The sequence below is a fragment of the Diceros bicornis genome, chromosome 23 (assembly GCF_020826845.1).
Source record: "Diceros bicornis minor isolate mBicDic1 chromosome 23, mDicBic1.mat.cur, whole genome shotgun sequence".
NCBI classification, from domain to species: Eukaryota; Metazoa; Chordata; class Mammalia; order Perissodactyla; family Rhinocerotidae; genus Diceros; species Diceros bicornis.
The window spans coordinates 52246802-52269998 of record NC_080762.1 but is presented as its reverse complement, the minus strand read 5'-3'; the positions used below and the strand labels follow the sequence as shown (position 1 = coordinate 52269998).

General features: G+C 34.7%; 1 protein-coding gene and 1 pseudogene across 3 annotated transcripts in view; both read right to left on the bottom strand.

The window, feature by feature from the left end:
• PHIP (pleckstrin homology domain interacting protein) overlaps window positions 1-23197 on the bottom strand; it is a 132104-nt gene that overhangs the window by 39691 nt on the left and 69216 nt on the right. For all 3 annotated transcript variants that reach the window (XM_058566741.1, XM_058566742.1, XM_058566744.1), the window contains 8 exons: window positions 22935-23063; window positions 21480-21705; window positions 17086-17223; window positions 16216-16399; window positions 12080-12197; window positions 5860-6000; window positions 3014-3090; window positions 524-755 (listed from right to left, as the gene is read on the bottom strand). In XM_058566741.1, coding sequence (XP_058422724.1) covers window positions 524-755; window positions 3014-3090; window positions 5860-6000; window positions 12080-12197; window positions 16216-16399; window positions 17086-17223; window positions 21480-21705; window positions 22935-23063 — 1245 coding nt within the window. The remainder of the gene's footprint in view (window positions 1-523; window positions 756-3013; window positions 3091-5859; window positions 6001-12079; window positions 12198-16215; window positions 16400-17085; window positions 17224-21479; window positions 21706-22934; window positions 23064-23197) is intronic.
• LOC131420301 (elongation factor 1-alpha 1-like) lies at window positions 6047-9453 on the bottom strand (annotated as a pseudogene).

Below are 23197 nucleotides of genomic sequence, written 5' to 3'. Positions count from 1 at the left end.
CTGACCTAAAGACTGTCTAACTATGGCCTGGTTACAACAGCAGTGTCTTCCTTTAGATTCATATTTACCCTGTGGTCAACTATGATAAGTTTTGTCGTTCTTATTCCAGGTGATGTTCTCCCTGTGCTTTCCATTTATTTTCAGCAATAACAATTAATAAGGGGGGTTAAAAGGCAAGGGCAATTAAAAGACTAATAAACTGTATGTTTTGTGGCATTATTTTTTTTACATACATAAATGAATAAATCCCACCGTACTATCAAGAAAAATCTGCTCATGTAATAAGAGTAAATGCTCAATATTTAGAATACGATAATTCTACAAGTAAATACTCTCACATGCTAAACATTTAAAACTTGAGTAAACAAAATATATTTTGGTATACTTTATTTTACTACTGTGTACTTCTGAGTTTTTTCTATTACTACTTGCTGGTACACCTCAACAACGTTTATGTTCATCAACTGCACTTTTAAAATGTGTGCTTTGTTTTCATAGAAGATTTACATTAAAAAAAATAAACCTTTTGTTTTCTTTCTTTGGGCTTCTTTTTCTTTGGTGATATTGGTCCATCTTTTTCTTCATTTACTTTTTTCCTTTCTTTTTTAATCTGTTTTTGCTTCTGTTTTTCAGATTCTTCTTCTTCATCTGAACTGCTTTCTGCTTTCTTGGTTTTATGCTTAGGAATTTTCTTTGGTGGCTGTAGGTTAATTCCTGCATCTGCTGTCCAGTCAGAATAATCACTGGAGTAGTCACTAGAAGCAAAAAAGATATTTAAAAAATATACACACAAGATATACTTCAAGACTTTGTTTTCTGAAAAACGTAAAGAAAGATCATAATGAAGAATGCCATAACAGTACATACTAAATGAACTAAACATATCTGTCTTTCAATTCATCATCATCTAAACAGTTTCTTAAAATTCTGTAGGCTTAACTTACTTATATCTCAAAAAAATTAAGATAAGGTCATAGCTTTAATTCAAACAATAAACTTAAGGGCCTTCTATGATTTTAACAAAAATACTGATTTCTGAAAGCTGCAAATGTTCAAAATATTGTAGGGCACACAAAAATAAGGAGCAGAGGGTCACCTTCCTCAATTCTATCAACAGTAGAAAGATAGCTAGCCCTGGGTAGCACAGGAGGCATCAACACTGAGGAGGCAGCAGAGGGATTCCTTTTTTGAGGGGAGCTGGGAGCCCTTGACGGGGGAAATCCCATGGTAGAGCACTGGTGCCCTCATGGTAGCTGGGTATTGAACTAGCAGGGTCCAGTGTTCCTGTCCAGTAGGAAGATTGTGTTTGCAAATTTTAGTTAGCATCTGCATACCCCTCAGGTCTATCTTACGCTTCAAAGCATGCAGTGATTCAGAAAAATACAGGTCTTAGTATTTGAAGTATCACTACCAATCATGTTCGCCATTTTTTTTCAGTTAACCTTCAACAGATCTAAAAGATTTACTGAACTAACATTGATGCAAAATCAAGAATCCAGTTATTTTATCTTCCGTTTTAATTCCAGTACATGAAAATATTACTTGATTTCATGCAGTTTTATATATATAAATGCCTTAAAGAAATCTAAATTATACTACATTAAAATCAATAATTAGTTTGCCTAGATTAAGTGATGTACGACCCCACTCCCCTAAGTATATTGCTGATAACTCTAACACTGAAAGGACAGATCTTTCTGGAGTTTTATTCCACTATCGCCTCTTCCCCCAGGCTCAAATGTCCTTTATAGTATAGCGTTATTTTACCTACATCTCCCCAAGAATAACCATCACAGATAAGAAACAAATAATTAAGTTGTTTTCCAGTATAATTTCATTTAAAATTTAAAGTAATTTTAAAGAACTTAAATAAAAGATATTTTCAGATACTATTCTGGATGCATGGAAATGCATCTGCAGGGCAAACATCTATCGAAGAACAGGCTGTCCTCAACTTATGAGCATTTATTCACACTAATCCCAGCCACATTTATTCACTGTAGACAGCACCTGGCAAATACACACAGTTGCTACTCTCCGGAGCACTCAGCTCTTACAGAAAATCTGCTGCTGCCAGCACAGACCTAACTACAAACCCCAGAGCCCATGATCTTGACAACAATTGCCCTCAATTACTGAAGCCATCACTGCTCTTTCAATACAAGAACCTCTATGTTGTTTCATGGTTTATGATAGTCTATTTCCATTGCTGAGTCAAAAGAGAATGAGTTTTTCTTTCACTAGCCTGTTTCAAATACAGAAAACTACCAGATATGACCAGAGGCAGTGGCATATCATTACTGGGAGTCACTGTTGTGGGAATACAAAAGCCCTTGATTCTAACACTGATAAAAGGAATTCTTATAGCCTCCACCTCTTGGTTTCTTTGGCAATTTTAAGAGCTACTGCTGCTGAGAATAAGTGTAAAGGGCTAAATGTAATTACCATTCCCAAAGGCTACACTCCTCCTTGCAAGGTCAGCCAAGGCCACCAGCCCTGTAACAATGTGAATCACCAGCATAAGGAGTGGAAAGAATCCTCACTGACATGGTCAAATAGGGTGGGGATAACAGGAAAAAGGAAAGCTTATTTTCATTACTGGAAGAAAATATTAGTAGTAGTATTCAATAAATCCCACTATATAAGATAGTTAAGTCTATAAGATCTCATTACTTTCATAATTTAATGCTTAAATATTTCTAAAAACCAGTAATGAAACTAGTTTGTGGTTCAGTATTACAAAAAATAGCATTTGGAAGATAAAATATCAACTAAGAAAGTTAAAAGCATCATTTTGTAGACCTAGTTGCAATACTCCCAATTTTTTTTCTACTAGAGAAAACATGTCAGAAAGCAAATCTCTTAAATTTTGGACAACTACAAAAAAAAACTCTGAAGAACCAACTTTGGATTAATCCCAAAGAGACTTCTAAATATGTAGCTGATAAAAAAGAATCTTCAACTTTCTAAAGATTCTATGCTGTTTGGAGAAATAAAAAATGTATTAAATTACCTAGAACTGCCATCACTGTGCCATGCTCTCTCTTCCTCTTCCGACGTTCCACCACTAACAGCAACAACTTCACCTTCCTAAAAGACATTGAATACGTATTTTATTCTGTAATTTTACAAAACAATCTTCTGTGATTATAGAAAATATCAGTGATATCTAATTCAGTCATGCATCACTTAACAATGGTGATATGTTCTGAGAAATGCGTTGTGCACACATCACAGAGTGTACTTACACAAACCTAGATGGTACAGCCTACTATGCACCCAGGCTACATGATACTAATCTTACAGGAACACCCTAGTATATGCAGTCCGTTGTTGACCAAAATGTCATTATGTGGCGTATGACTGTAGTACCAACCAAATTAGGATATTTAAATTAAAATCTGATTTAAATTAGTTGTAAAAGGTCATAAATTTTCATACAAAAAAATTAAGGGTATTTAATAATTATTAAATGTATCCAAAGATATAATACTTATTAATATTGGATTCAGAGCAATCTCTTGGATGATTAACACATTTTGTTTGTTGTTGTTTTTCTCTTCAAGCCTCATACCAGACATTCTAGATTGGATGATACCAAATTCCACAGTTAATATTTGAAATTAATTTTTAATTCTTGGGCCTTTCTAAAATTTAAGCTTTCTTGAAATTTCTATAGATGCTTTGAGAAGCTTAAAGTTAGGAACTTTTATATTTTGTTTATTATTATTATTAAAACAGCTTTATCAAACAAAAAAAGGATATTCCAACTCTAGTATTACTTTATCCAAATAGTAGAGAATTAAAAACTACCCAAACACTGTTTCTCTTTAGTAAATATTCACTGGTCAAAGTAGCATATTCCTATGAAACCATTTTCTTTATAAAAATTGGGGGTTTTTTGGTCACAAAATCTTATACAACTTCTCCCTTGCTCAAATAAATTTTATGCTCCAACAAAAATACCAGCTCACATTAACTAAGCTTTTACTGTATATCAGAAACTATTCTAAGCACTTTATATATATCTTCCCATTTGATCTGGACAAAACACTGCAGGTGATAAAGAGCAAATAAAGAAAAGAAACTAAAGCTTTAAAAAGTTAAGAAATTTACCCAAGGCAGTGCAATTAACTGAGCCTGATCTGAACTCGGGTCATTTTACCCCAAAGCTTAGACCACTCTCCTCAAGAATAGTTCAGTGTTATTACTTGGCAAGCAGATTCAGATCATTTTTCAAGAGTATAACAGGATGTGTTCCTTTACTGATTAAATAGTATATTTTGAGAGAAAAGTTTTCCTTTTTTTGATGTCTTAATAAAGAATGTGTATTATATAACTATTCCACAGAGTTTTGAAAACTAAGCAAATATAAAAAGATCAAAATCCAATAGTAGGTTTTATTTAGACAAATTTAATCTCCGTCAATATAACTGAAAAAAATCTAAACAAATGATCTGATTATTCCCACCCTTAGTATATTACTTTGTTAAAGGAGAAGAAAAAAAACATACTCCTACACTCTAAATACAAAATAAAGAGTAACTAACTATACGGAACTAAGAAATATTTGAACAACAACAAAAAACCAGGATTCTTTCCATTAATTAATATATTGTGCCAAAGGTGATATTCTGTTCTCAATGTACTCCTCTAGAAATTTATTCAACTGCTCTAAAATGATGTTAAAGCATAAACAATTAGTTCTGAAGCCAAATGAAGGATTTAGTAAATTTTTCTTACGTAACAGATATACCTCGAAATATATGTTTCTAATAAGCTGAATCATATTTAAAATATTTTATAGAAATTTATTAAAAGAATCATACTATAAATCTTTCAAAAATAAACATTTTATAAGGCAAATAATTAGCCCACATATATTTTGTTTTATGTGTATAGTGAAATTGTCATGTATCAAGTTCATGTAATTAATAGTAATTACATAATTTGGTCTTTTTCCAGATTGGACATATCATCTTGACCTGGCTATACCAGGACCCAAAGCCACTGGAGACTAACTTTTAAATTGTCATTAGAATACTCTCAATTTGAGTTAATACTGCCCTGTCCATACAGAATACACTCGGAGAATTCCCATGTATGTCTAATACTACAAAGCACAACATGGCTTCAAAAATGTATAGCAAAGAGGGGAGGGAGGAGGGCGAAATGGATTAAAAAAAAAATGTATAGCAGTCAATATCTAAGATCATAGTCTTCGACCTGTGGGGGAAGGGGTGAGAGGCAGAGTGGGGGAAGAGAAGGGAGATGGTTTTAAGTGCTGAATAAGATTGATTGTGACTGCAAACTGATTGCCTTGCTGAAAGAATATATAATTTAGTAGAACAATATTTATGGAAATAATTATACATAAGGAATATTTAAAAAATTACATTGAGAAAGCCATAAACTGGTAAAGAGATTAAAAACTAACCAAAATTGCCAAATGCATACTGATTAGTTATTATAATTACAGACTAGAGCTTCATGGTACCATTTAAAAAGCTTGGCTTCAGAGTAAAAGGAACTTGTGTTTAACCCCTGCTCTACCATTTGATAGTTAGGTAAATATGTAATCTAAACATCTTTGAACCTCAGATCCCTCACATATAAAATGGGAATAATTAATTCATATGCATTTTTTTTGTGGATTTGATATTATGAATGCATGTGCCATGCCTAGAACAGACACAGTAGGTCTCCAGTAAATGGAAGCTATCACTAGTTTTGTAAGACCTAGAAATACCATGTTTGAGCAACATCTATAAATGTATCAATTACTGTAAAGAATGAAAGTCATATGAAAAAAACAAATAAAAATGGAAACAAAAATTTATGAATGTGCTGAGATCTTACATCTGAAGAACTAGTGCCATTTTCTATTTCTTCCAAAGGTCTAGGAGTCTCTTCCAATGCAGATCTTGTACGATAATTGTGTTGATTTGCCTGCTGCTTTTTGGATTCTCCAAGATCCAGGAAATGCTCATGAGCATGATTCTGGAAAAAAGTAAATTTATTTACAGTATGCTTACAGAGCATGCTTTTTACTTTAAAAGTTGTATATTTTGTAATTATAAAAAATTCATTCATATATAAGATATCACATAAGTGGACTAGATTGCAGCACCAGCTCAAATATTTTTAAATTACATCAGGTTAAATAACAGATTTGCAATATGCTGAAAATCACTTACTGATTGATAAGTTATACAAACTTTTCTTCCTAAGTGACACAGATTTAAGCATTCATAATAACAGACTAAGTCTAACACTGACCTCTCCTGTACCCACACCAAACCTATATAACAGATGTAAGCAAGAGGACCACGGCTAGGATGCGTATATAATAATATGCAGAAGCAAACTGGAAACCAAAACAGTGACCACGAAACTACCTTGCCACTATGAGGCGAGGATAGCAAGTGCCTGGCTATCTCTTCTGCTGCAGATGAATGTGGGAAAAGTCCTCTGCAACAAATGAGAACACAACTAACAATCATCAAAAAAACTGATCAAGTCCAACATGATGACAGAGATGAACAAACTCAACAAACACAAGAATTTACACCTGGAAAAAAACAAAACTGGGGAATATAAAAAATAAAGGGAAAATAATAAAGATTACCTTCAAAAAAAGAGTTAGATTGACTCCAGACTTATACATACAATGTATCACACAATAAATATCATAAGAAAAAGGAGCACTATCTTTAAAGTGTTCACAGAAAACAACCTTGAACCTATAACATCCTCATTCCTTTGAACTTATCTTTTTTTTTTCCTTACTATTAAAACTTCTTCTTAATGGGTCTCAAAATTCTGTGCTGGATTTTTGGTCAAGTTGTTTCCATTAAAAAGTACTGACGTAGAAACCAATTAACTTTAAAATTGCCACACACAGAAAAAACAAATTGTCCACAAAACATTCTCCTTTCCTTCAGGGTTTTACAATGCATTGTTGTCATGACAAAGTCTTTTATTATTAAACTTAAATGGCCAACTGAGACAAACACTTCTGAGATTGTTCTTCCACCACTGATTAAGATGAGGTGGCAGGTCATAGGGATAATAATCACTTAGCCTTCTGGGCAGACCTGGTGACCTTGCCAGCTCTAGCAGCCTTCTTGTCCACTGTCGGTCTGTCTCATGCTGTCTCACAAACAGCAAAACGAACCAGAGGAGGAGTGTCAGAGAAGCTCTCACCATACATGAGCTTGCTAGCAATCATAGCAGCATCACCAGATTTCAAGAATTTGGGGCCATCTTCTAGCTTCTTCCCAGAATGATGATCAATTGTCTCCTTCGGCTCAGCAAACTTGCAACCCATGTGAGCTGTGTGACAATTCAGCACAGGTGTACAGCCAGCACTGATCTGGCCTGGACAGCTCAGCATAATCACCTGAGCTGTGAAGCCAGCTGCTGCCACTGGTGGGTTATTTTTGCTCTCACCAGCCATGTTGCCACGACAAGCATCTTTGACAGACACATTTGTGACACTGAAGCCCATGTTGTTCCCAGGAAGAGCTTCACTCTAACCTTCAGGTTTTATTTCAAGACTTTACTTCAGTTGTAATGGTGACTGGAGCAAAGGTGACCACCACGCTGGGTGTGAGAACACCAGTCTCCACTTGGCCCACAGGGACCATTCCAATACCACCAATTTTGTGGATGTCCTGGAGGAGCAGGCACAAGGTCTTGTTAGTTGATCGGGTTGGTGGCAGGATGCAACTCAGAGCTTCAAGCAGCATGGTTCTACTGGCACTGCCATCTTTACAGTTGACTTTCCATCCCCTGAACCAAGGCATGTTAGTTAGCACTTGGCTCCAGTGTGTTGTCACCACTCTAACCAGAAATTGGCTACTGTGTCAGGGTTGCTGCCAATTTTCTTAACATGGATGCCGATTCTTTAACCATTTCCTCGTATTTCTTCTGGCCGTAGGGTGGCTCAGGGAATCCATTTTGTTAATTTCAAATAAAAAGTCAAGTTCGTATTCTTTTTAAGTTGATTCTCTTTTTCTCTCCACAAACTTTCAGAATGTTCTGTTTTAGGTGTTTTCAAATCTCAGTATAATGTGCCTAGTTGAGGTGTAAAATATTTTATTTTATCGTTATTTGTCCTGTTTGACACACTAGCCAGGGGCTAATTCTAGGAAATTCTGGTGCATTATTTTTTTTAACTCTTTCCCATTCCGCATATTTTCTCTTCTTCAAAGACTGTTATTAAATAATGCTTATGCTACTACTACTAACTGTGCTCCCTCTCTCTCTCTCTCTCTACATATACATATTACATAAATACACATAAGTATGTTTTTTACATTCCCCTCATTCTCTCCATCATTTTATCTCTTGTTGATGCATTCTGGGAGACTTCTTCAACTTGTCTTTTCAGCTTACTCACTCATTTTCCGGTATTATATATTCCTCTATTCAACCCATTCATTGAGTTATTTCAATAATATGTTTCATCCCAATATCTCTAAAAGGATCCTCTCCAGAACTGCTTGTTGTTACATCATGTTTCCAATATCCCCTCCTATCTCTCTAAGAATATGCTATTCTGAATATCTGTTCTGTTCATCCCATTAGTTTTCCTGTGTATATCGTGTTAAGTCCATGTGTAGTGTAGCTTTTCTTCCCCCATCATGCTCTGGCTTCACAAGTGTGTTGGGTGGTAATACTGCATTGGGGAAGGAGAGAAAAGAAGAGTAAAAATCTAGGTCTTGCTTTGCACTCCTAAAAAAGATTCTAGATGTGTAGGGAGGGAGGGTATGCACCTCAAGACCTATAATGTTGCAATCTGAGTTCAACCATTCCCTGTTCCTCCATCGACCTCCACTCTTCAGTTCCTTCCCCAAAACCAGAGTTGTCACGGGAACTCTTCCCTGTACTTAAGCCCTTCTCTTGTCAGGGCAGCCACTTGTAATAGCCAAGTGAAATAAAAGACATTTTCACATACAAGGACACCAGATTTACTCTACACAGATTCTCTCTAAAATGATTAATGAAGAGATTTACTCTACACAGATTCTCTCTAAAATGATTAATGAAGAGTTTTCTATTTTTAAAAATTTTGGGAAACATGTATAAAAGGCAATAATGTTTAAGTATAATCTCACAAATTCTGAGCAATCTGTTGTTAAGAATGTAATGTACCTTGCTCCTTCAACATAAATATATTTACCTACTCAAATCCATTTCATTAAAAATTGCAATTTGTTCCATTTGGTAAAGCTTTACGCACAATTTTATACAGTAGTTCCTCCTTATCCATGGTTTCACTTTCCACGGTTTCAGTTATCCACAGTCAACTATGCCCCGAAAATATTAAATAGAAAATCCCAGAAATAAACACTTTATAAGTGTTAAATCTCGAGCAGCTCTGAGTAGCATAACAATCTCACTCCGTCCAGCCAGGGTGTGAATCATCTCTTGGTTCAGCGTATCCATGCTGCATATGCTACCTGCCCTTAGCCACTTAGTCAGCCATCTTGGTTATCAGATGACTGTCGTGGTATCACAGTGTTGGTGTTCAAGTAAGCTTTCTTTTACTTAATAATGGCCCTAAAGCGCAAGAGCAGCGATGCTGGCAATTCAGATATGCTAAAGACAAGCCATAAAGTGCTTCTTTTAAGTGAAAAGTGCAAGTTCTCAACTTAATAAAGAAGAAAAAAGGTTGTATGCTGAAGGTTGTTAAGATTTGTGGTGACTTTTATTACAGCATATGGTTATAATTGTTCTATTTTATTATTAGTTATTGTTAATCTCTTACTGTGCCTAATTTATAAATTAAACTTTATCATAAGGAGAAGACGTAGTATATACAGGGTTCAGTACTAACAGCGGTTTCAGGAGTCCACTGGTAGTCTTGGAACATATCCCCTGCGGATAAGGGGGAACTACTCTATTTCTTCAGGATAAATTCTAAGTCAAAGGACATAAATGTTTTTAATGCCTTAAAAAATAATGCAGTAGAAGGGAAAGCTGGTTATCAACCAAGATCTGTTCTCCCCTTCTTACACAAAAAATAACATTTTCTTTGTCGGAGTTTCATGTGACTAAACTCTGGCCAATGGGACACCTGGCACAATGCTGCAGAGCAACCTCAAAGAACCTTCCTCAGGAGAGCCTATGTGCCCTCTGCACCTTCCTCACTGACTTGATCCTCCATCCTGCAGCCTTAAGTGCAGATGCTGATATTTTGAGGTGTGAGGTCCAATTCAACACACAAGAGGATCATAAAAATGAAAGAGCTTCAGTTCTCAACACTGAGGGCATCATATCAGGCCTGAACCACCTACTGAGGCTTTTACATCAGAGAGAAATATATTTCCACCTCATTTAAGCCTCTGTAATTTTGGGACCAAACCTCGTGCCAAAAATCAATTTTATAACCGCTTTCTAAACAGTTTTGTTGTATTAATTTATATTTCCCACCTGCACAGTAAGTACCATCTATTATTAGAAGAAAAAACATTGTAACTCTGACATGAAAGATGGCATCTCATAATTTGTACATCTGTGATTATCAATGTTAGTAGCCTAGTAGGTGTGCTTTCAAACCTTTCTCCATTCTCATAAAATCTGAAAAGCAAAAATGAGGTCATATTATAAACATTACCATTTTAACTTGCTTTTTTCACTTAATAAATACATCATGAACATTTCTCCAATGCAGTGGAGCAAGCTCTTACTTTTTAAAAAAGCTGTATAATATTCCACGTGTATATAGCTGTCATGACATCCTACCTCTATTCCACCAATGAACACTAAAAGTTATTCCATTTTTTTCTCCCAGGGACACTATAAACATCTGCGCGGGCAAGCGTGCACACACACACATGTATATACACTCATATCAGTACTTTTCTTTCTAAAAAAACAGTCTTTGAAGTACCACTACTGGATTAAAAGATAAGCACGTTCTTTTCATTTTAATAGATATTACCATATTTCATTCATAAAAGTGGAAGCAATACAAACTCAGACCATCATTACATGAGCTTGCGTCCTCACAATCTTGGATTCTAAGCAAAGGACACAAAAAAGGGTATGCTTTTCAGCCACCATGAAAAAAATCCAGCAACAACCAAAAAAAAAACAAAAACAAAAGATTATTTCAGATTATACTAACAAGAATTCTGTGTGGGGTCCTACTGTGACCCTAGGGTATGAAATCCTTAGTAAAGGAAAACATAAAATAGCAAAGGACTACTTGAGTCCTTTAAAGAGTGACAAAACAGAAAAAAGAGCTCTAGAAAAGAAGATTAATTTAGAAGGTTTAAGAAACTCAAATAAAAAGGAAGGAGCACAAGGCTGGGTCAAGAGACCAATTATCTTTTCTTTGTTTGGATCACTACTTAGATAGTGGACTTGTAACTGAAAAGAAGTTCTCCTCTATTTCAGATTCTAGTTTTCCTCTATTTCAGATTCTAAGGCTCTGAAGCTTTCAAGCTAAGATGATTAAAAAAAAAAAAGAAATGGAAGAGTGAATAACTGATCCCTTGACGCTCAAGGAGGTAAGCATGTATCTCTCCAGGTTAGGGCATGACTAATTGAAATTCACCAGATCCAAAAGTTTTTCCAGAGTAGGATGACAGAGAAACCAACAGGGCAAACTAGCAGAGACAATTTACCTCTTTTAATGGAGAAAATAAAAACTATTATTTCTAGCAGCATAGTTGATTATTATCCACAATAACAAATAGTGCAAAACAGTAAAAAAAAGTGCATAGGATAAAAAAAACCCCAAAACACTGTTTTAAAGTGTGCAATCAATGGCAGAACTAAAAAAAGATCTTGCTTAGGCTCATGACACCACTTATTAGATTTAATGTGCATAACAACAGGCATTTGGGGAAAAGGTACGCTAGAAGGCAGGAAACGCAAAATTAAAAATTTTAAATGGTAAACACAATAATAATCCAAAGAGATAATCAAGAATTAACTATATTAATTTTATTTCATTAATTAAATGTCCTGCTTAAGATGTTAACATTTTTAATTACAAAAGGGCCTTAAAATGGTCATTACACTTATGAAACAATTATTAAATATCAAAGTAATTATTATTTACCTTTGAGACAGTGGGTATTTTATTCTCTTTTGGAATAGCAAAGTGTTTTCTTTTCTCTTCTGATCTGTAAGTCTTTATTTCTTCTTCTCCCTTTGCAGTTCTCCATTCCTCTTGCCTACTGAAAGAGAATTAAAAGCCACATATACATGTTAATCTAGGATATTTACAACTGATTTCTCTCCAAAAGGAAGGCGAGGTGTCAAAGAGGGAATGCTGCTCCTGGTGTTTTCTTTTCAGATGGAGGCATGTGATAAAGATTTCTGAGTCTGAGCTCTGGACTTCTGGCATTAAACGACTGGAATACTGGAAAGACAGACTCTATCTACTTGCACTTCATACTACTGTTTCTGCTGTGACCTTTGGAAAATCAAGTATCAGGTTCTGGGAACATAGTTATTCCTAAGGTAATTGCTCCAAGGGTTAGAAATTGGATTTACTTATTTTTTAAAATTATGTCAGTGTAGGGCTTATGCCGTCTGTGATAATCTTGTGTACCACATAGATAGCTGGAATCTTTAAAAAAAAAAAAGAGGCACAAGAGAACGTTGAGGTTGAACTAATGTAACTCCTGATGCCCTGAAAGAACGACACTCTCCCCAGCGAGAGGCAGGTCAGGCTTCAGCTACTGAAGAAACTTCAACTCTATCCAGGCATCAAGCCGAAACCGAGCAACAGAAAAAGTTCAGGAACATTAATTATGAACTTTAATTTCAAGCAAGCCGAACTCAGAAGGACAAGAGAATTTTATTTTTACTTTAATTCCTTACAACTCTAAAGTTTTTGAATTCCAACAGCATTTAACATTTGAATTTTAATTTTTCCCTGGAGATTTCACAGTTGGAAGGGAGTTAATATTCAAACTTGGAACAGCTCTGTAATGTTGATATTTTATTACTAGAATATATTAATGTTGTCATTTTAATTAACTGCAGAATCTCTAATGCGGCTGGTTATAATTCTGAATGGGAAATAAAACGAGTAAATTTAAATCTTGTGAAAAGAATGGCCTTGATTTAATTTTTTGTTTGCTCTTGACAATTTTTTGTTCTTGTTTGTTTTCAGTTAAACTCTTTACTGAGATAATTGTAGATTCACATACTGTTGTAAGAAATAAAACAGAGATTCCTTTCATCCTTTACCCAGTTTCCCTCAATGGTAATATCTTGCAAAACTATAGTACAACAGCACAACCCGGCTGTTGACACTGATACAACCCACTGATATTATTCAGAATTTTACTTCTACTTGTGTGTGTATTTAATTCTATCCAAGTTTATCAACTATAGGTTTGTGTATCCATCACCCCAGTTAAGATATAGAACATTTCCATCACCACAAAGATCCCTTGTAGTGCCCTTTTAATCATACCCATCTTTCTCTTCTCCTCCTCAGCCCTTCTTCCCTCCAACATCTAGCAATTACTAATCTGTTCTCCATCTCTATACTTTTATCATTTCAAGAATAGTCCATAAATGGAATAATACAGTATGTAACCTTTGAGACTGGTTTCTTACTCAGCTTAATTCCCTCAAGATTCATTCACGTTGTTGTACCAACAGGTTGTTCCTTTTCATTGCAAAGTAGTATTCCATGGTATGGATATACCAGTTGGTTGAACCATGTACCCAATGAAGGACATCTGCGTTGCTTCTAGGTTTTGGCTATTACAGATAAAGCTTTGTACAGGTTTTTGTGTGAAAATAAGTTCTCATTTCTTTGGGATAAATCCCCAAGAGTGCAAGCACTGGATCACAGATGCTTAGGTTTTTAAGAAAGTGTCAAACTGTTTTCCAGAGTGGCTGCATCATTTTACACGCCCACCAGGAATGCATGAGTGATCCAGTTTCTCCACACCCTCCCCTGCATTTGGTGCTGTCACTATATTTTAGCCTTTCTGATAGGTATAGAAAGATTATTTCACTGTAGCTTTAATTTGCATTTGCCTTATGACTAATGATGTTGAATATTTTTTCATGTTTATCTGCCATCTGTATATCCTTTGATGAAACGTTCGTTCATGTCTTTTGCCCATTTTCTGATTGGACTGTTATGTTTACTGTTGAGTTTCCAGAGTTCTTCATATATTATACATATTAGTCCTTTGCTCGCTATGCAATAAGATTTAATTTTAATTAATGTACTAGTCTGACCCATTTAAAAGCTTTAGAGGGACAAACTTTAAACTACCTACCAGGGAGTATACTCCAGGAAGATTCTCAAAGGAAGAGTACTAAGTACTGGGGCAAAGCTCCAGGAAGGTCGAATACCCTGTGAAGTAATGGCCACAACCTCGCTTGACCACAGGCTCAAAGGTTAAGCCCAATGAAAAAGAGAGAAAAAGGTGAAGAACATTTGGAGAGAAACAAATCTTCCCCACTCATGTTTCCCTCCAAGTGCAGGGACCTCTACCACCAACTCGGAACCCACTCCTGGCCTCTTTTCACCTCCTTACTCATCCTTCTTCAGGGGAGGACTGAACTCATTAATTGGTATGCTCTGGAGGGAAAAACTAGCTTAGCGTGGCCCAGGCCCATGCCATTGCTTACCAAGTATACATTCTATACAGCTGCCTTACATGGGGAGAAATACTGTAGCCCAGTGCTACCTGTGTTTGGGCTTCAGTATTAGGAAGCACACTTTCTTGCAGATAAAAGCCACATTCTTCGCAGCTGTATCAATAAAAAATAGTAATATTCTGATTTCTTATCTGTCTATTCTTTTGTGTTTTCAATTACTTCAGAACTACTGTTGAAAAGGTGGGTGTTATTTATCGTACCCCCTACTAACCTTAACGTTAAAATTAAAAAGTAGGCAAAAAATACGCTGTTTTTTGTTTTATTAAGAACATCTGGGGGCTGGCCCCGTGGCTTAGCCGTTAAGTGCTCGCACACCGCTGCTGGCGGCCCGGGTTTGGATCCTGGGCGCGCACTGACGCACTGCTTCTCTGGCCATGCTGAGGCCACGTCCCACATGCAGCAACTAGAAGGATGTGCAGCTGTGACATACAACTATCTACTGGGACTTTGGAGGAAAAAAAATAAATAAATAAAAATTAAAAAAACAAAAAAAAAAGAACATCTGGGTGTATTTCTCACTAGATAAAAAGTTATTGTTTAAATTTATACTTTAGGTATATATTTAATCCTAAATCCTAAAACAAATTTGAAGTGTTGTCCAATCAAAAAGTATAATCTATATAAACATTCAGATTAAAAATATTTAACTACTTAATTACTATTATCTTTTGAGTTTAAGAACTAGAAAATCCTAAAATCAAATTCACATTTTGATTATAGTACAGTATTATAGTATGTAGTCAGTATTAGTTGGGTTCATATGGACCACATTCATGAATATTTCATTACTAAAGAATGAAAAGGGCGGGCTGGGCCAGTGGCGTAGCGGTTAAGTTCACACACTCTGCTCAGTGGTCCGGGGTTCTCAGGTTCAGATCCCAAGCATGAACCTACACACCATTCATCAAGCCATGCTGTGGTGGCATCCCACATAGAAAACAGAGGTAGATGAGCACAGATGTTAGCTCAGGGCCAATCTTCCTCACCAAAAAAAAAAAAAAAAGAATCAAAAGGAACTGGATATAAAGTTTCCTCATAACACAGACCTTGAGAAAGGATTACATCAAATCAATACTTTTTAATTTATATATGTATACTTTTAAATATAAAAAAGAATCATTTTAATATATAAATATATTTATATAATGTATTACCAATAAATAATATAATATACTTTCACTATGCCTCTGATATGGTGTGAATGATTAGTAAAATCCATAAAAAATTATAACAAACTTTATGAAATGTTTTAAGATACAGTTAAACGAGACAAACTAAGATTTAAATATACTACTCGATAAAATCTCATATTTAGTCAATCCAAATTTATGATTTCCCCCATTCACCTTAACACATCCCCCCTCATATCATTTACATGAATCATTCTAGAAAAGAACATAAATTGAAATTTAATTTTTCTTCAGAATCATGAATAGTTTAAAACACAGACTCTTCAGATAAATTTAAAATAAATTATAGAGCTGAAACGGTACTTTGAAGACTATAATTCCAAATGAACACAAACAACTGTGACACACAAAAATTCACAATTCCCCTTACCTGGCTACACCAGTCGACAGCTCAGGAACTACCACCCTTCGACTCCAAGCGACAAGATCCCGCTCTGTGGCTATTTCACTCCTTGGTGCATTGCTGTGCATTTGCCGTACACCTTCAATTTGTCCACTACGCCTTAGTCCTACATTTGGTGGTGAATGAACCTCTGAGGTAGAACTTACAGAACCTAAGCAAAAAAATTAACATAGTAAGTTCTATTTAGAGACACTTCTCCATTAGCTCATAACAGAAAAAAATAGTCCATGTGAAACTTCATACTGTATAAATAATTAAGTTATCAAATCAGGAACTACACTACAGGTAAAAGTTTAACAGACATACAACATGGTTATTCAGCAGAATAGATAAGTTAATGAATCAAAACTACTAACTGTTAAGCCCCAAAGATGTGAAATCACTACTTTAAAAAAAAAATGCTATGTATTTTTGGGAAAACTTTATAAGAAGTAAAACCAGACAAACCGAAGAACATTTATGGTTCATAAATTTGCTTTAAATTTTCTCTTAAAATTTAGTAATATACAACAATAAGAGTGATGAGATGTTTGACAGTGTGGCTTTGAATTTATTTCATAAATTATTGAATAAATTTATTTTTAAAGTTTTTCTAAGTTCTACATGTTTACTATAGAAAATTTGGAAGAATATACATATTAAAAAACTCATTATCTGCAGTTTGAAACCTTATATTATGAACATTTTCTTAGGTCATAAATACTCTTCAAAAACAATCATTTTGGCAGCCTAATATTTCATTTTATGGATATACCATAATTTCTTTAAACGCTTTTCTACTATTGGAGATTTAGACTGCTTTGGTTTAATATTTCACTTAAAAGAATCACTGCTTACCTCTACTTAAACGGCTGGTATTACTGACACCTGCCTCACCAGAACGTCTCAGGTCTTGCTCCTGCTGTAGTCTTTGAATCATGCTGTCCAGTGGGCTGATCTCCTGGTTTGCTTGCTGACTTAAAACTTGGTTCAGTCCTATGTAATACCACACAAAATGTTAAGGATACTGTAGTCAACTACTCAAACCATTTTACTCATTAGCTTGACTTTGAGCCAGAATTAAATACAAATTTTGTTTGAGTAAAAGACCTAAAATGATCAACTGTAAATGACGAGAGTGAAAAAAAAAAGGAAACATGCCCCCCTCAATCTTAATTTATTAAAAATAACAATGGTGATGATGATACCTTTTACTAAGTGTTTACCATGATTCAGGCACTTATATAAGCCTTACAATAATTCAGTTAGGTATGTATTATTAACTCCATTTTATAGACGAGAAAACCAAAGTAACTACTCAATCATATATCTAGTAAGTCATAAAAGTCGGATTTCATTTTACATCATAGTTTCTTTTAAAAAGGCAAATGTGACTACCCATCTTCTCAAAGAACTTTACTGCTTCATTTATTCAACAAATTCTTGAGTGTCTACTATGTGTTAGAAACTATGCCAAGGAACGGAGGATTCAGAGGCGAATAAAAGACATTCAAGTCCCTGACCTTCAGGGCTCTAACATTCTAATGAGGAAACTGAACAATAAACCCATACATAAAAGCAGATTGTGAAAAATGTTGTTAAAATAAAGATGATGATGAGAAAGGGAAAATGGGGAAGGAAGAGAGAATGGGAACTACCTATGGTGACTCAGAAGTCAAAAAAGCCCTCCTTGAGAAGGCAGCATTTGAGCTAACAACTCGTCATCCATGTAAACAGCTAGAAAAAGAACACTCCAGATGGAAGGCAAGAGTTGGTAACAAAGGCTCTGAGGTAGGAAGGAATGTGGTGTTTTAACCCATCCTCCTTTTCCAGCATCCACTCTCATTCGTACCAATCATACGGGATTACTTGACTGTTCTACTTTCCTAATACGATAAACACCTTTATGCTTTGGAGCTTTTGACCACAATACTCCCCTTTCAAGTATAAATGTGATAAACATCAACTTATCCTTCAAGCACCAACTAAAATGCCACCTCCATGATATTTCCTCTGTGAAATCTTTCCAGACTACCCCTGAAAGAATTAGCTGCTATCTTCTTTTACTTCCTCAAACAATATATGGTAGTCCTCCCTTATCTGCGGTTTTGCCTTCCAAAGTTTCAATTACCTGTGGCCTACCGTGGTTCAAAAGTATTAAATGGCAAATTCCAGAAATAAAACTTTGTAAGTTTTAAAATGCATGCTGTTCTGACTAGTGTGATGAAATCTTGCAGTGTCCTGCTCCGTCCCGCCCTGGACATGAACCATCCTCTTGTCCAGCGCATTCACGCTGTACAGGCTACTGCTTGTTAGTCACCCAGCAGCCATCTTAGTTATCAGATCGACTGTTTGTTTTGCTATCGCAGTGCTTGTTTAATAATGGCCTCGAAGCAACATTAATCTCTTACTGTGCCTAATTTATAAATTAAACTTTATCATAGGTATTTAAGTCTAGGAAAAAACATAATACATACAGGGTTTGGAACTATCCACAGTTTCAGGCATCTGCTGGGGGTTCTTGGAACGTATCCCTTGCAGATAAGAAGGGACTACTGTATACATGTCTTAGTACTCAGCCCAATACAGAAAGGAAGCACACTAGTTAGTTCCACCAAAGCATGGATTGTCTTCTTTATCTTAATATTCTAATTCTAAATCTTAGCACAACGCTAGGCATATAAAAATGTACAATCCTGCTGAATGAATAAAAAAATGTATAAGTGTTACAAGATATCTGAAAGCATTGCCATGAGAGTAGAGAAGGGAAAAATTAGTATCAGGTGTGTGGATACAAGAGGATTTGATGAGATCAGACTTTTAAAGCGGGCTAGGAAGAGCAGATACAAAGGATGTCCTGAAATGAACTGGTAGTAGTAGTAGTAAGGAAGGTGTAAGGAAAGGGGAAATTATGCACATAATGTGATTTCATTTTATAAGAGAAAACTAAAATTCAACTGGATAAAATAACTTGTCCACGGTCACAAAGCTAGAAAGAGGTAAAAGCATACAGAGGTAAAAGTTAAAATGCCTGTGGATGCTTCTTTCCTGGTATGCTGCTGGGAAAACATCCCATATTTGAACATCGAAGGGTAACCTGGGATAGACCAAGTTTACGACTGAGTGCTTTAAATGTGCTTACATTTAAAGTGTATTGTTCGGTGTAAATATAACAAAACTGCATTCAAGCCAACTTATTATTACCATAGCCATCATCTATTTTTACCTAACTCTAAGGGATTTCCCAAAATTTTATTATAGATCCTGATCTGCAAATATAGTTAAAAATGATGCTCAAGTTTTTTCAAAAAGAACTTTTTCAAAAAGTTCTTTCATTCTATTTCTGTATTTGGTAAGTCTAAAATAATGAAAAAAATTATGTTTACCCTGAATTCTGTGACGTAGAACACTTAAAAATTCTGTGACTCACTTTGAACCCATAATTATTGCTATGGATTCTCTTGTGGCCCTGTACTAATAACCGGCATCCATTCATTTTCAAGATCAAGTCTACTTTTTACTCTATGGGCAGCTAAGTATGGAAGAAAGAACAATGGACTGGGAGTCAGGGCTGGGTTTGAGTCCCTGTTGAGTCCATATACTTTAACTGGAACAAAACATAATGTTATTAAATTTTCATTTTCTCAACTTCTAGCTTTGGGATAACTATAGAGACAAAGATTAAATGACATTATTTATGAAAGCCCTTATAAACTATTAAATGGCAGAAAAAGTAATAATCACAATAATTAAGTAGCATTGATATTTTAATAAATGAAACCTTTCCTTATTTCCTTATGCCTGAAATCCCAGCCTAAGTATCTATTTTGAGACCTGGGCAAGATCTGATTCTTGCCAGTTCCCCTCCAAGAGACTGAAGACATTTACCTTAGTTTCAGTCCTATAATCAAGAGTTCTCTAATAACTGAGACTTCTCTAATCTGAATACCTGCCTAGACTTCTTGAATACTACGCATTCATAGATTCTTTGAGTTCATGCTGTGTTCATGTACTGAAAGATTTTAGTTTCACATCCTCCCGATATTCAGGTCTGGGGGACTGTACTACCCTCTACAAGTAGCAGCAGAGATGACTCCTCTAATGCTTTCCCCCACCTCCATCCTGAGTGGGCACGCCTAGTTCCAATAGCAGCTTTTCCTATCCAATATGTCCATCTTCATCGCAAATTCATGCCCAATCCTTTAAGAAAAATAAAAGGCGGGTTTCTCTATAATGCGATGAGATTGATTTTTCTGTGCTGCTCACAGAATCTAAATTCATTATTTCAAAGTTACTCATTATATGTTATATCCTATATATGTTAATCATATCTTAGAAGTTTTGTTCATTATGCTAGAGTCCACAACTTAGAAAACATTTTCATAAACATTTTTCTAGTCTAAAATATAACAGAAAGATTCGTAATTCCAAACTTAGAAAACATTTTCATAAACATTTTTCTAGTCTAAAATATAACAGAAAGATTCGTAATTCCAAACTTAGAAAACATTTTCATAAACACTTTTCTAGTCTAAAATATAACAGAAAGATTCGTAATTCCAAAACTGGTTTAACCTTCTTTATAGAATCTCTCCATTACTTTCACTTAATAAATTAGTGCTACAATTCTTGTCAAAAGTGGGGAAGGAGTCTGTAAACCGTGTCTCCATTTCAACTTTCATTCGATTCTTCAACTAATGTGACTTGCACCCTCCATTTCTTCACTAAAACAGCTCTCAACTTTTCATTCCTATCTTACTTATAAACTTCTAAAAGTTGGTCACTTCTTAAATCAATCTTTAATGTGAGTAGGCTGCCTAGTCTCACATTCTCTCTCTTATGTGATACTGTTATTCCTTTTAATAACATTTACTACAATTTTTAACTATGTATTTCTTTATAACTATGTTTATTAATCTATCTCACTCTATAGCTTAGTAAGTATCAGGGACAGAGAAGATTTTCAATATATGTTGTTGAATGAATAAATAAATAAACTAACTGATCTCATAGCAAATACAAGAACACATCCTATCAGTCCCCAGAGGTTATAAATTGATATAGACCAAAACTATTGCCTTAAATCTCCAATGTTCCTTAATTATCTTGTAATATCTAAGCATTATTCGAAGAACTTTAGAGAAGTATGAAAAAACTATTTTACTTCTCATATGTTCAAAAACAAATTAGCAATTTTATAAGACATCAGTAGGAAAAGAAAAATTTGGTTGTACATGAAAAAAAGCATTTACCTGAGGAAGTTACTCCCATCTGAGGGATGAGCTGCTCCTCCCTGCAATTTTCACGACCAGGAACTAACCTCTGATATCTTGATGGATGAGGGTTACCATCAACATCAACCAAAAAAGGGGGAGGCATGAGATGAGGTGCTTGCTGAGTCTGTTCATCTAATACAAAATTGTTGGCATCACGGATAAGGGGCCGATAATCACTATGAAAGAACATCTGATCTGCTATCTATAAAGAGACAGGTCCATAAAAGATTGAAAAAATAAAAATTTATTATTATAAATTTCTAATGGAAAGTAACCGTTTTAATATAAATTATAGTATTAAGCAATAATATAAAAGAATATTTTTCTCTTGAATTAATTGTAAATAGATCTTTATATTTTCTACATTAAATTTTATGATCAGGAAAGCAGCTGCTTTGAATCTTCTCTGGAACAAGGAAGAGATTGTATACATAAAAAACTAACATTAAAAATAAATTATATAATTTCAAATTCAATGATAAAATCAAATCTAAGTAAAAATCATTCAGTGGTACTACTACTTTGAGAGAGCTATCATGATTTATCTTATTTTTTAAATTTTTAAATATGGTCATTATTTGTTTTAGCATTTTGCCAAGGGAAATCATTCAATGAATTTAGTCTTCAAATTGAACTCTTTAATGAAATCACTTATACAATTTATGAAAACCTTAAAAAAAGAAAATCTTTAAGTATAGTGTGGTTTATATAATACAAAAAATTAATATGACATGATTTCCCAAGAGTCAATAACCATTCTCTCTAAAAGTTTTGAAGTAATATAAAATTATTAATATGAACTCAAGCCTAACACATCTGTAACTTCAAAATTTTATTGGCTAATTTGGAATTTCTTAAATGAAACTATGAACTATTCAATTTTTACTATGATTATCTTTTATACCACTCTACCCCAAATAAGCAATTTAAGTCTTTTAGTCACTGATCTTAGAGTCTTTAATATTTAAAAACATTAGTAGCTACCATCAGTAAGCCATACATTTTTGAGAACCACATGCAAGCCACAGATTCGTACCCAAGATAAATGAATATCATCCAATAAATAATTTCAAAGAGTCCCTCTATGGACAACATCTCCCATTCCCAGCTTATACACCCCAACTGAAGAACTGTAATCTAGACTGCTCTAGCAAGCTAAGTAAAAAGTTATTCCTTCTAAAATATAAAGATTATTAAATAAGATCTAATTATTATCTAATGTCTATTACAGAAAAGAGATTTAACAACTGCTATCTTCACCTTCCTCTCCAAAACATAACTCTCCATTTAACTATTTAAAACATGATTCTTTAAGCTTTACACTAAAAGCATAAATGATTCTCACCCACCTCCAAACAAACACAACCCCTAAATATCCATGGATTTAAAAAAAAAGAAAGCATAAGAAGATACATAGTCACCATACTTTACCTTGTCATATTTGCTACTGGAGCCAAAACCAAAAATTAAAAGATGTCCATGAGAGTCTGTGCATGCAAAATGCTGACCATCAGGAGAGCATTTGCAGTCGAACACTGCACCATGGCCTTGGCCTTCAATCTGAAATGCATTTAAGCAACAATCAGAAAACCGTCATTAAAATATAAAGAACTGGTCACTAATGTTACTAAAATTTTATGATAGAAGATACGTAAGTATACAAAAGATGCATAAGTATACATGAAGTGAAGAAT